We start from the raw sequence: 13,875 nt of genomic DNA, 5'->3' as shown, positions 1-13,875 counted from the left end.
CATAACAAAAAACTACAGGTATGGGATCCGTTATCTGTAACCCCGTTATCCAGAAAGTTCTGAATTACGGAATGGATGTCTCTCATAGACTCCAAAATAATCCAAATTTTTAAAATCAATTCCTTTTTCTCTGTAATAATAAAATAGTAGCTTGTACTTGATCCGAGCTAAGGTATAATTAATCCTTATTGAAAGCAAAACCAGCCTAATGTGTTTATTTAATGTTTACATGATTTTCTAGTAGACTTAAGTTATGAAGATCCAAATTACAAAAAGATCCATTATCCAGAAAACCCCAAGTCCCGAGCATTCTGGATAACAGGTCCCATACCTGTATTGGTTTCTATGGATTAATGCACCTGGGCAAACTTTGCAACTACATTACCTATCCTTTTATATTGAGTTGTAACTGTAAGCAAATGTAATAAAAGGAGCAATGTTTGCTACTGGTCTAACCAATTATATGCAGAAGTATTTACGAATTCACCTGTTTTAAAGCAACCAACTTATTGGTTGCTATGGGTTACTGCACCTGGGAAACATAATGCCTTTCATTACATACGTAAGTTAATGTCTTACCAACATCAGAGCATCATTAGCTCAGTGGCGAGAAACAGTTAATTCATTGCTCTGAAGGCATTAAGTGGAGGTATAATGTACTTGCATAAATAGGGACAGAACGTACGTTTCTTATACATGAAATGCTGCAGGCATCTTCACCTTAACCATTACAACAGATGGGCAGCAATCTTTTGTTTCCTTTAACATATCCAAATTCTACTGTTTGTCTAGGAATGAATAAAAAAGAAAAAAAAATCCTTCTGTCTGGCCGAACCGAATCCGACTCTTAATTTGCATATGAAAATTAGGGGCAGGGATTGAAATTGCGTGACTTTATGTCACAAAACAAGGAAGTAAAAATGTTTTCCCCTTCCCACCCCTAATTTGCATATGCAAATTAGGATTAGGATTTGATTTGGTATTCTGACAAATCTTTTGCAAAGGATTCAGGGGTTCGGACGAATCCAGAATAGTGGATTCGGTGTGTATATATATATATATATATATATATATATATATATATATATATATATATATATATATTTTTTTTTTTTTTTTTTTTTTTTTCTTCAAATGAATATTTATGCCGACATTTTTAAGTGAAGCATTTCCCCTTTAAACAGTCAATAGCTTATACACTAGTCTGCATCTTATTAATACGCTCATTGCCTGCTCTGCAACCTCTTAACCATGGCTGTTATAAACGATGAAATGAAAGACTACGTCTGCACAACACCAGCTATTTTATTAAACTGAAGAAAATATATATTACACAACTATAACAAAACACAAACATTTTACCAACTGATGAAGAGAGGAAGAAAAAGTTTTTTTTATGAACTATCATGTATATATGTTCATTCATATATATTTGTAAGACTGCATTTTCAGAACTCATCACAGCCAAGCCTTTGCGGTATATCATATGTGCCCAGCACAGAGGTCTAATAATAAATAGGTCCTCAGCTACAATGTCTAGCTTTGGGTATAGACACATTTCACTTCCATTCACCCACTGAAAATCACTGTGCCTGATCAGAACACTGTCCGCAAAAGGGGAATGATTATAGCATAGGGTACAAGCAATACAAATAGCAGTGCTAGATGGCACTGTACAGTTGTCTCCTTTATGACACTCGGTAAGTCAGATCTTTGTAAATTGTAAGAGGGCAGGTAAAAACTTTAAGCACACACACACATATATATATATTTAATAGTGAAATCCCAACTGCATCTTTTTAGCTAATGGAATCAACTCTCAGAACCGAATGACAGGAATTTATGCTAGCAGAAGGGACACAAATGTATTTCTCTGTAATAATAAAATGGTACCTTGTTCTTGATCACAACTAAAATATAATTAATCCTTATTGGAGGTTTAGTTAGTGTTTACATGATTTTTAAGTAGACTTAAGGTATGATCCAAATTACAGAAGATCCATTATCCAGAAAACCCCAGGTCCCAAGAAAGGAACCACACTCACAGGTCTTTTGTGAAAAATTCAGTGGTTTATTTCAACGTTCCGGCTCCCAAACGCAAGCTGTCTCCCTGAAGATATATATATGTATAAAAACACTTGGCCTTCAGTCATGAAACTCCTCTGTAACTTATAATATCCTTATATTTTACAAGATGGGGGTACTTTATTCACTTTATATAACATGGGTATGGATTGTATAATGGCTGGGGTATATATATGGTATGGATTGTATAATAGCTGGGTATATATATAATATATATATATATATATATATGGTATGGATTGTATAATGGCTGGGGTATATGTATGGGATGGATTGTAAAATGGCATGGATTGTATAATAGCTGGGGTATATATATGGTATGGATTGTATAATGGCTGGGGTATATATATGGTATGGAATGTATAATGGCTGGGGTATATATATGGTATGGAATGTATAATGGCTGGGGTATATATATGGCATGAATTGTATAATGGCTGGGGTATATATATATATATATATATATATATATATATATATATATATATATATAAATGAGATTTGCCAGCAGAACATCATCAGATCAGTAAAATCAAAATGACACGGGAACTCCCTATAACAATATAATACTATAACAATTCAGTATTTTCTCCTTGTCCGGTGAATTGAAGGTATTGGAGGGCACAGAGGTAGGTGCTGCCCACACATCTAATCCAGCTCTCCTCACACGCAGACGTGACTGGCACAATAATTGAGTTGCCCCCTCGCTTTTATTTAACCTGCCATTTCCCAAATAAAGGCAAAGTGGGCACCGCAGGCACAACCACAGCACCTGATCTTTGCAAGAGAGCGGAAAATGCAATTAGCAGGGCTGCTACTCTTATTGCAAATTGCTTTCCTTTAAAACAACCAGATTTTCCCGAGCCTTTTTAATTGACATCCCGAGATTTAGTCACCCCCCAAAACCCCTCTTCCAGCCGCAGCCTACACTGCCCAGCTCTTATTTTTGCGCAGTAAACACGACTCGGGAGATGCAGAAACACTGGACAGAAAAAAAGGGGAGGGGAGACCCGACAGAGGGACAACAAATTCGCTTCTTAATTATCATCTAAGAATTGTCTGTCAGCTCTCTGCTGCTTCTCTCAATGCCTGGGACAACATGGCCCGCGGGCACACACGGATCAGACTCACCCAGAAGACGAAAGAGTAGATAATGAGCAGCGTTTTCAGACACGTTATAACTGGCTTGGTCTCCATTCTCCTTGATGCCATGCTACTGAGATCCGGTAGCCGGGTGTTACTGTTGCCGCTCACAGCCCCTCCTGCCAGCAGTTTATCCCCAATCCGCAAGACGTGGGAAAAAATAGGCAAAGAAAAGAGCCTGTCTCTCAAACACGTCAGGCCACGCCCCTTATGCAGATAAGGCAGGAGCCGGACACGCCTCTGCTTCCACAGCAGGGCAGTACCATAGAGCTGCACGAGGTGACTGGTGGAATCCAGGAGAAATGCCACAGCAAGGTGTATGAGAGCACCCCCTCCCATTCTGCTGTGCGTTCTACATTCCAAAAACTATGTGTGAAATCGTTTTGTCCCTGACAAATATTCTCTTCATAGTGTCAGTTGTGGAAACACAAGGGCTGGGCACTTTTCATTGCAGTAGAGAGATGTACTGTAATTAATAGGAATTTCTTTTCAGCCCTGGAGCAGATACCCGAGCTAAGAGAATTTTAACTACGAGCAGTCAGTTTGATATCCCCCAGAATTGTTTAGGCTTCATAAAGATGGCCCTTATCTTGTCTGTGATTCCGAATAGCCTTTTACATATTAGTAGAGGGTACATTGTTGTCCTTTATAATCTACAGTACTTCTTGTTAATATTGTCTGTAAGCAGTGCTATACTGGCCCTAAAGTGTGGCCCTGTCAGGCCCAGTAGCAAAAGTGACAGGAATTAACATGGCCCCAATAGTTTAACTAGCAACCACTGAGTCCAGGTGTTAATGGCCCCTCCCCACTGAGCCACCTTGTGGACTCTCACCCCACCACTCTGACCTGCTTTGCCCCCCATGATATGCTTTATTGTGGCTCCAGCAGGCCCTGATGGGTGCAGGTTACAACCCCGGCAATAATGCCACTGCACGGCCCTGCTGCTAGTCCGAAAAATATGTAATAAAAGACATTTTGGTTTACTGCACCTGATTGGTTGCTATGGGCAACACCACCAGTGATGATTTTACACAGCATGATAAATAGGGCCCAAACTTAACCCAGGTGCAGTAAACCATATGCATTCAATCAGCTGGAAGTTTTACTGGTCGCTTTGTTAACAACAAACATCTCTTTGGTTGCTGTGGGATATTGCACCTGGGCAAACATAGTGCTTATTACTTCACATTAATGTTACACAGCTTTTATCAGAAACAGGATCGCCTTACAATAACAAAACTAGTAGTTCCCGGGTGCTGGTTGTCAGGTCTGGACTGAGACTCAAAATAGGCCCTGGCATTTCAGGCACCCAGAGCCCCAACAGGCCACACAGTGGCTCAAACAGCCCCCCACCAGCCCACTAAATAGTGAGTGTCTATGGCATCTTATAGCAGCCCCTCTGGCATTTGCCAGAACCCACATATTGCCAGTCCGGGCCTGCTGGTTGTGCACCCAGGCCCTCCACCACCACTCCACACACAATTTTGGTGCTGCGAGCTTCCCGGAGGACCCTCAGGGGGTGCAGGCCAGGGAGTACTTCCAGACCCTCTTCCCCAATTATAGTAATTTTCATGTAAATATATGATCACATTATTATGTCTAGGAGACCAGGCACCATGGTACTTCAATTATTAATCTAATTATTAATCTAAGGGGTTTGTGCAACTGGGAACTGATCTGTTATTATAATAGCAGGCTTTTATATAATAATATAATATTATAATAGTTAGGCTATCCAAGCAGGTCAAATAATAAAGCTTGTAACAGTTCGAGGGAAAATCAGCACCGTAAATCAGGAGCAATGGTTTGGAACAGTAAGAGTTAAGCATTCTGAGAAGAGTGGGGGTTGCTTAATCTGGCAGGCACAAGTGTTGGGATTCAGTGACACACAAGAGGAACATACTGAATGGTGTTTCTATCAGGCAATGTGGGAGGAGCGGTTTGGCGGGGGTTGACAGAGACAGCTTGGGCAGGCAACAGGGGATGGGGGTGGAGTGGAGGAATGAGACTGACACAAGACATAAGGCTAGTGCCAGATGATGAATCCACTCCTCTGCTGTTGCTCTGCACCAGAATACATTACTTCGGCTCAGGTGCAAGCAGAGATGCCGGATTTTGGTACATAAACTAGAGACTTTGCATCTCATCTGCCTGCACAGAGCCAAGGCATGTATTTGGGTGGCAGCAGAGGAGTTGATTATTGCCCTGTGTTTCTCCAAAGGCCAAGATGTGCAACTCCTGGCCCTAGCCTAAGGCCAATTTGTTTCAGCTGGGGCCTCCATCCTAATCCAATCCATTCCCTCTGGATTGAAGGTGTAACCTGTCTCTTAATGCTCCCGCTGTTCCAGACTTAAAGTGGACCTGTCACCCAGACATAAAAATCTGAAATCCAATTTCTAATTTTTATTAAAGCGTTGTAAGATCATTTAAAAATCTCAATTGTCAATCAAATATTGTCTGTTTAATTGTGTAACCAGTGCATGGGGATGGACATCAGGTCCTCAATTCTGGTGCACAAACCAGATTCTGAGATAATGCAAGGCTAGCCTTAATAACAGTGTCCACAATATGGCTCCTGCCTGCTTGCTATAATTATGAATTACCAGACTGAAGGAAACAAGATTCAAATAATTTATATTGTGTCATTAAAGTTCATTTTGCTTGACTAATGTGATAAATTAGGATTTTGAATATTTTTTTGGGTTGAAGCGTCCCCTTTAAGGTGGCCATAGACGTAACAATTACGATCTTTCTTGGAAAAGTTCTTTCCAAGAAAGATCGTTCATTTCAATACACACGTGTGGAGCTGAATTGTCAGATAACAGGTGGAAACAATAGAATTCTACCTGTATCTGACGATTTAGCACTAACAATGGCTGATGTTTGGAGGCCTTCGAAGGCACCCGATCAAAATTTTCTGTCCAGCCCGTCCGGCAAGCCGCCCGATATCCAAGTTTTCTGCCAATATCGGTCGGCTTGTTTTCTACCATACATGCACCGAAAATCGTACGAAAATTAATTTTGTACTATATTATCTGTGTGACCACCCTAAGCCCAGGCTTCTTTTCCAATCTGTTTTTTACCTTGACTTTATAGGAGCTGACTACTCTTTTTATCTTATAGTCATCAGCCACTTCTTATGGCTCTCCTCACTTTCTAGACCTCAGCGGTCTCTCACAATAGTCAGAGCCCCACTATCCCTCTATTTCTCAATCCCTACCAATGCCTAGCAATAAGTTCAGCTCATTGTGGAGTCCTTTGGTAGCTTTGATCTAGCCATATGCCTGGGACCCTACTAGGTTAGTAAGGCACATGCACTGTTCAACAAAGTGTCATATTGCTCAGCATGTTCTAAGGAGTTCTAAGGAGTATCTTTTAGACCAGAGCTGTCCAAATGAGAAGTATCCAAAATGAGTATTTTTTATACCAGAACTAAATGAGAATCCTTTTTAGACCAGAGCTGTCCAAATGGGACAGCATCTACTAGCTGTTCAAGATGTCCAAATGGGGGCATCTTGAACTCGCTGCGTCCTTCTTCTCCACTTGCAATTAGTTCATATTCCTAGCAACTTTGCAATTAGTCTTCATCATTTATTTATTATAGTTTTTTAATTATTTGCTTCCTCTTCTACATCTTTCCAGTGTCACGGACTCCGGGGGCTAAAAAACAATTGCTCTGTGAGCTCACAATTTTATTATTATTGTTACTTTTTATTCCTTATCTATCTATTCAGACCTTCGTCTATTTATATTCCAATCTCTAATTTAAACCAATCCCTGGTAGCTAAGGTAAAACAAGACTCTAGCAACCAGATAGCTGCTGAAATTCCAAACTGGAATCTAAGCTAAATAACCGAAAAACCACAAATAACAAAAAATGAAAACCAATTGCAAATTGTCTCAGAAAATCAGTGTCTACAGCATACTAAAAGTTAATTTAAAGGTGAACAACCCCTTTTAATCCACAGTAATGCATCATCCTAAGTGAATTGGGTGTACCCTTCCAACATATTATGGATTGATGTTTTAATGTGTATTAAATGTGTAATAAATATGTTAGGTAAGTAGTGGTCAATAAGTATATCAGCTGCTAGTATGTAGCAACACGTAATAGGCATGATATTATCTGTAAGAAACAGATTTTCATTCTACCTAGGCTAAATATCTAATATTTTATGCTTTAGAATTAGCAATGCAGAGTAGGCTTGCTTGCTATAACATCCCAACAAGCCACATGTAAGAATGAATCTATCAAAGTTTGCCACACATTCTGCCATAGAGTTTGATAGTATACTAGCTGCTGAACCCTAGCAGATGTTTTTGCACTACCCTGTGAACAAATGAGTTTGAGATAAACAGGTGTGAGTTTTCTAACACAGGCACACACATGGTCACGTGTAACCACCCATAGTAACCAGCATTCAGATCCTATGCTGGAGCTGCTGTGTGTGACCCAGGGTCTCCCTTTGATGTACTGCAATGCTTTATTATTCACAATCAAAATAATGTATCAGGATCATTAGCTTTAAAGTCGCACTTTATTGTTATTCTTTATTTATATAGCAGTTACATAGTTACATAGTTAAATTGGGTTGAAAAAAGACAAAGTCCATCAAGTTCAACCCCTCCAAATGAAAACCCAGCATCCATACACACACCCCTCCCTACTTTTAATTAAAATTCTATATACCCATACCTATATTAACTATAGAGTTTAGTATCACAATAGCCTTTAATATTATGTCTGTCCAAAAAATCATCCAAGCCATTCTTAAAGGCATTAACTGAATCAGCCATCACAACATCACCCGGCAGTGCATTCCACAACCTCACTGTCCTGACTGTGAAGAACCCTCTACGTTGCTTCAAATGAAAGTTCTTTTCTTCTAGTCTAAAGGGGTGGCCTCTGGTACGGTGATCCACTTTATGGGTAAAAAGGTCCCCTGCCATTTGTCTATAATGTCCTCTAATGTACTTGTAAAGTGTAATCATGTCCCCTCGCAAGCGCCTTTTTTCCAGAGAAAACAACCCCAACCTTGACAGTCTACCCTCATAATTTAAGTCTTCCGTCCCTCTAACCAATTTAGTTGCACGTCTCTGCACTCTCTCCAGCTCATTTATATCCCTCTTAAGGACTGGAGTCCAAAACTGAACTGCATACTCCAGATGAGGCCTTACCAGGGACCTATAAAGAGGCATAATTATGTTTTCATCCCTTGAGTTAATGCCCTTTTTTATGCAAGACAGAACTTTATTTGCTTTAGTAGCCACAGAATGACACTGCCCAGAATTAGACAACGTGTTATCTACAAAGACCCCTAGATCCTTTTCATTTAAGGAAACTCCCAACACATTGCCATTTAGTGTATAACTTGCATTTATATTATTTTTGCCAAAGTGCATAACCTTGCATTTATCAACATTGAACCTCATTTTCCAGTTTGCTGCCCAGTTTTCCAGTTTAGACAGATCACTTTGCAAAGTGGCAGCATCCTGCATGGAACCTATAGTTCTGCACAATTTAGTATCATCTGCAAAAATAGAAACAGTACTTTCAATGCCCACCTCCAGGTCATTAATAAACAAGTTGAAAAGCAAGGGACCTAGTACAGAGCCCTGTGGTACTCCACTAACAACACTGGTCCAATTAGAAAATGTTCCATTTACCACCACTCTTTGTAGTCTATCTTTTAGCCAGTTCGCTATCCAGGTACAAATACTATGTTCCAGGCCAACATTCCTTAATTTAACCAGTAACCTTTTGTGTGGCACTGTATCAAATGCTTTAGCAAAGTCTAAGTAAATCACATCCACTGCCATCCCAGAATCGAGGTCTCTACTTACATTCTCGTAAAAAGAAATTAAGTTAGTCTGGCAAGATCTATTACGCATAAAACCATGCTGGCACAAACTCATAGTATTATGATTTGCTATGAAGTCCAGTATCTTATCCTTTATTAACCCTTCGAAAAGCTTTCCTAATACTGACGTCAGACTAACTGGCCTATAGTTTTGAGGCTGAGAACGGGATCCTTTTTTGAATAGAGGCACCACATTAGCAATTCGCCAGTCTCTTGGCACAATACCAGATCTCAATGAATCCTGAAAAATTAAGTAAAGAGGTTTGGCAATCACAGAGCTAAGCTCGCTAATTACCCTGGGATGAATACCATCTGGCCCTGGACCTTTGTTAATCTTAACCTGTTCAAGTCTCTTTTGAATTTCTTCTTGTGTGAACCATGCATCATTAGTTGTATTACTAGAATTGGGAGTGTTAAGAAGGAAACCTTCACTTACTGGTTCTTCATTTGTGTAAACAGATGAAAAATACGAGTTCAGAATCTGCGCTTTTATAGTGACGTACTCTGCTGCACTGTACAAAGATTATACATCATTCATCAGTCGGTTCCCCGCTGGGGCTTACAGTATAAATCCATATGACACTGACACACAGCATTGGGAATATTATCAGGAGCCAATTAACCTGGCTGTAAGTTTTTGAAGTGTGGGAGGAAACCCACGCAAGCACATGGAAAAACATCTAAAATCCTTACACTTTGCAGAATTAACAATTTGAGTTATTTGCGATCAAGAAAAACACTGATCATGTTTTTTCGCTCAGACCTTCCTAAGAAGATTCTCGATCAAAATTCTTTAAGATTTATCTGATTGCAATTTTGAGATGCAGTAGAAGTGTATTTTCAGCATTCAAGTACACTGTTAAAGGGATTGTTCACCTTTCAATTACATTTTAGTATGATATAGAGAGTGATATTTTGAGACAATTGGTGTCCATGTTTTATTGTTGTTTTTGAGTTATTTAGCTTTTTATACAGTGGCTCTCCAGTTTGCAATTTCAGCAATCTGGTTGCTAGGGTCCAAATGACCCTAGCAACCATTTTAAGCATGCTAGCCCTGACATTGTGACTTTTTGAGAAAATGGATTACAATGGGAGATTCCTGGTCTCTATCCAATTGATTGATTAAATTAACATATTAAAATAGCAATTCAGGGTAGAACTCCATGGGCGATTTTACCTGCGATACCATCTGTTCCGACGAGATGAGACTAATTGCAGGCATCACGTCCGATGACGTAATGCCTGCGATTAGCCTCATTGCGTCGGAACAGAAGGTATCACATGTAAAATCGCATGTGGAGTTCTACCCTAAAACTACTTTGACACACTATGTACTGTATAGATAGAATAGTTCACTGTATAGACAGAAAGTTCAATATATAAATTTGGCATTTCTACCCCATATTGATTTTTAGATTTAGTTCTCCTTTAACTCATGCATTCCCATACAAACTGCCAATGACAGTGGCATAACTAGATATTACTGGGCCCCACAGCAAAAACTTTTTCAGGCTCCTCAAATGTCTAGAGGTTGACTTGTTTTGCCAATATTTATTGAGCTTGTATATGAATTAGGGCCTCAAGGGGCCCCTATACCTCCTGGGCCCCCCTGCAGCTGCATGGTCTGTTTCATCTGTAATTACACATCGGCTCATGTGTAGGAGAACCAAAACAATGGTAAGACTATTTTATTCAGGGTCCTCCACAGTTCATTATGTTACAGATACTGGTAAGGAGCGTACCAATAAAGTAATTTTCATCTTTGCAAAAATGTTTTCATGGAGGACATAAAGCAAACTCTGGAGCAGAAATATTGAAAGTACTGAATATGGTGCTCCTATGTATTACTTTATATTGGCAACATTTTGTGTGCATTGTCCCAGTAGCGTAACTAGAGGGTGGCGGGCCCTGGTGCGTGCGGTGCCCGCTCGCACCCCCCGCTCCCCCAGTAGTTCCGCCACTGCATTGTCCAAATCTAAAATGTTCTACTTGTAGTAAACAAACGCATCATACCAATAACATCTGCCAATATTTGTCCTTCTTGCAATCATTCCTCCCAGGAAACCAGTACCATCAATTTCATATCTTACAAAGCCATAATGTTTTTTGCCAAAAGTGTCTTTTTCCAGAAATCCTCTTTCTGAAGTTAAGTCACTCTGAGCACAGTAGTTCTGTTATCATATGACTCTGGTAAAGCTGATGAAGCAATCACATTTGACAAGGTCTGACAGAATAACATGGCCTGACAGGGATTGATTTCACATCTGCAGCCTTCAAGTTGACAACACACTGCCTGTCTCTATTTACCCAGCAACCACAATGTCCTTGTTAAAGGGACAGTAACATGATAAAGTATAGGTATGGGATCAATTATCTGGAATGTTTGGAACCTGGAGTTTTCTAAATATAGGGCTTTTATGTATCTTCAAGCACTGTGCTTTAGGGCAAGTCCCACAAGTGACAAAATACCTCACAAATACCTTCCCTGATGTAATCATGCAAAAATAGGAAAGAGGGCATGTTCCCACGATTACACCAACATTTCTGATGCAGTGAGCAAAGTGCATTTTCAGAAGCAAGATCCATGTTTTTTTTCCACAAAGCCCATACATTCACGTGTCAGTATGTGCGCAATGTGGACTCTGCATCTGATTTTTGCACCGGCAGGAGCGATTTTTGGATAATGTTATTAAGGCTAGCCTTGCATCATCTCAAAATCTTGTTTCTGCACCAGAATGGGGGACCTGATGTCCAAATAGCAGCAGTCAAAATATAATAGCCCCTGATGCATGTAACACCAATTTATATTGCAGCATAAGTAACTCAGCATTTATTCAAATCTATAGACATTACATCACAAAAGTGGAATCACAACACTGGTTACTGTCTATCGCACAAAATGTATAATAAATACACATTCTGTAAAGAACTACAGAATATCCTTTCAAATATGGAAAGCAAGAGGTAATAAAAACCTGGCCTGTATATACCCCTACAGATCTTGTACCTACGTGTTCAGAATATGCATGCAACAATATTCAGAAGAAATATTTTTACAGGTATAAACTTCCAATACTGTATATAGTGTGTTGGCAGAATAGCATTTCCTTTTCACTTCCTCCTGTTCTGATCATTCGCACTGTAGGAAAGATCTAAATAATAGAAAGGCTGCCATGCTAGTTATAAGGCCTCTCATGCACTTATGCTGAAATTCAACATACCAAATTCATTGCACTTATGCTGAAAAGGTGAGTATAGTAGCCCTTTAGGAGTGAAACCCTGAGATCTGGTTACTAGACCAGGAACAAATATATCACATTCCCCATAGTTTTGCCTAAAAGTCATAAAAAAGTCACAGAAAAAAGTGCTTTCATTTGGAATCAAAATGACTCACAGTTTAGTGACACTGCATCATTTTGTAGGTATTTAGGTAATACATTTAGGCCAGTTAAAAACAGCAGATATGCACCTTTAAATGTGAAGATCTATTTGCAGTGGCCTCGTCATAATCCTGATGCTAGGTATACAATCAATGTAGCTCGAAAAGTGACATCTAATTTTTGTATTGATTAATTGGCAGAGACAATTATCTGATACCAGAGGAACTAATATATCCAGTCCCTAGTTAGCGTAACATTATTTTTATTAGGGGCTATATTTCAGGGTACGCTAATGGGAGAATGTCATTAAAGTAATTAATGGAAACAATACGTGCAACAACTTTTCATTTAAACAAATAATTTTTACTTGTTGCAAATAGAATTTACAGACCTGTCCATCAGTGTATAGTGTACATACAGATGCAGCCACTTTGGTTTGTCTGTTTGACACAGAATAACTAAACACAGATATCCCATTTATCTCATTTAACACAGAAAACTGTGACACAACATCCCATCTAATTAAAGCATTCACCATTGTGAACAATGGTGCTTTGGTATGCTAATGAAAAGGTTAAATGCATTAAATGAGTTAAGATAACTTTAGATAACACAGTTTCTTCAATTAACTCTGAGTCATGACGCATTTAACTCACAAATCCAAGTGGCTTCATCTGTAAAATACCTTACTGGAAAAGTTGCCATTTATGCACCAGTGATATATGACACTTTTATGAAGCACTTAAAAATTACACTATGCACAAATTTAATTTTACTTGTACACAAATATGTTTTTGGAAACCACTTACTCTAAAGCAAATCACTATTTATTGAACACTAAGGCGGTTTGCTATACCAGTGCAAATCAATAGTAAATTCATTAAAATGCAGCACTCACATCAGTTGATACCTGTCTGTTCTCTCATATGGCTCTCCTGGGCTTCTCTGAACACAATCTGTAACCCTATTTGAGATTCTTACAGCTCTTAGTGTTGCTTAGAACTTATACATTTTTAAGCCCAAATCATTTTTTTTTCTTTTCTAAAGGTGTTAAAAGCATCGGTGGATATACAACCATTAGCACATGCTGCAGTAGAGCATAACTAATAATAACGCTTAAACAAACTGCCAGCCCATTTGTTTTTGTTTGGTTATCAACCCATAGAGCAAATATAACCTTAAAGCAATTACTTACTGCCCAGTGATTTCTGCATTTTAACAAAAACTATTACAAAACTATTATCATAGATTGGTTACTAACCATTATTCTGTACTGTAGATATTAATGAGTCAGTTGTTTCTTACACTGTTATTCCAATGCCATCTTCTAACTGGACACTGGAAAGAAAAAACAAGTCAAAGGAAGAACACAAAAGGAAAAGAGGCCCGACAAACCTTCCCCAAGA

At 39.0% G+C, this 13,875-nt stretch overlaps 1 protein-coding gene across 1 annotated transcript in view; it reads right to left on the bottom strand.

The window, feature by feature from the left end:
* The window catches only part of tspan7.L (tetraspanin 7 L homeolog), a 68,906-nt gene extending 65,586 nt beyond the window's left edge, over positions 1-3,320 (bottom strand). The window contains 1 exon segment of the mRNA NM_001086823.1: positions 3,217-3,320. Coding sequence (NP_001080292.1) covers positions 3,217-3,297 — 81 coding nt within the window. The 5' untranslated portion in view covers positions 3,298-3,320.
* Positions 3,321-13,875: the final 10,555 nt, after the last annotated feature.

The sequence above is a fragment of the Xenopus laevis genome, chromosome 2L (assembly GCF_017654675.1).
Source record: "Xenopus laevis strain J_2021 chromosome 2L, Xenopus_laevis_v10.1, whole genome shotgun sequence".
Taxonomy (NCBI): Eukaryota; Metazoa; Chordata; class Amphibia; order Anura; family Pipidae; genus Xenopus; species Xenopus laevis.
The sequence above is the reverse complement of the archived record's forward strand: the minus strand, read 5'-3'. Positions and strand labels throughout refer to the sequence as shown.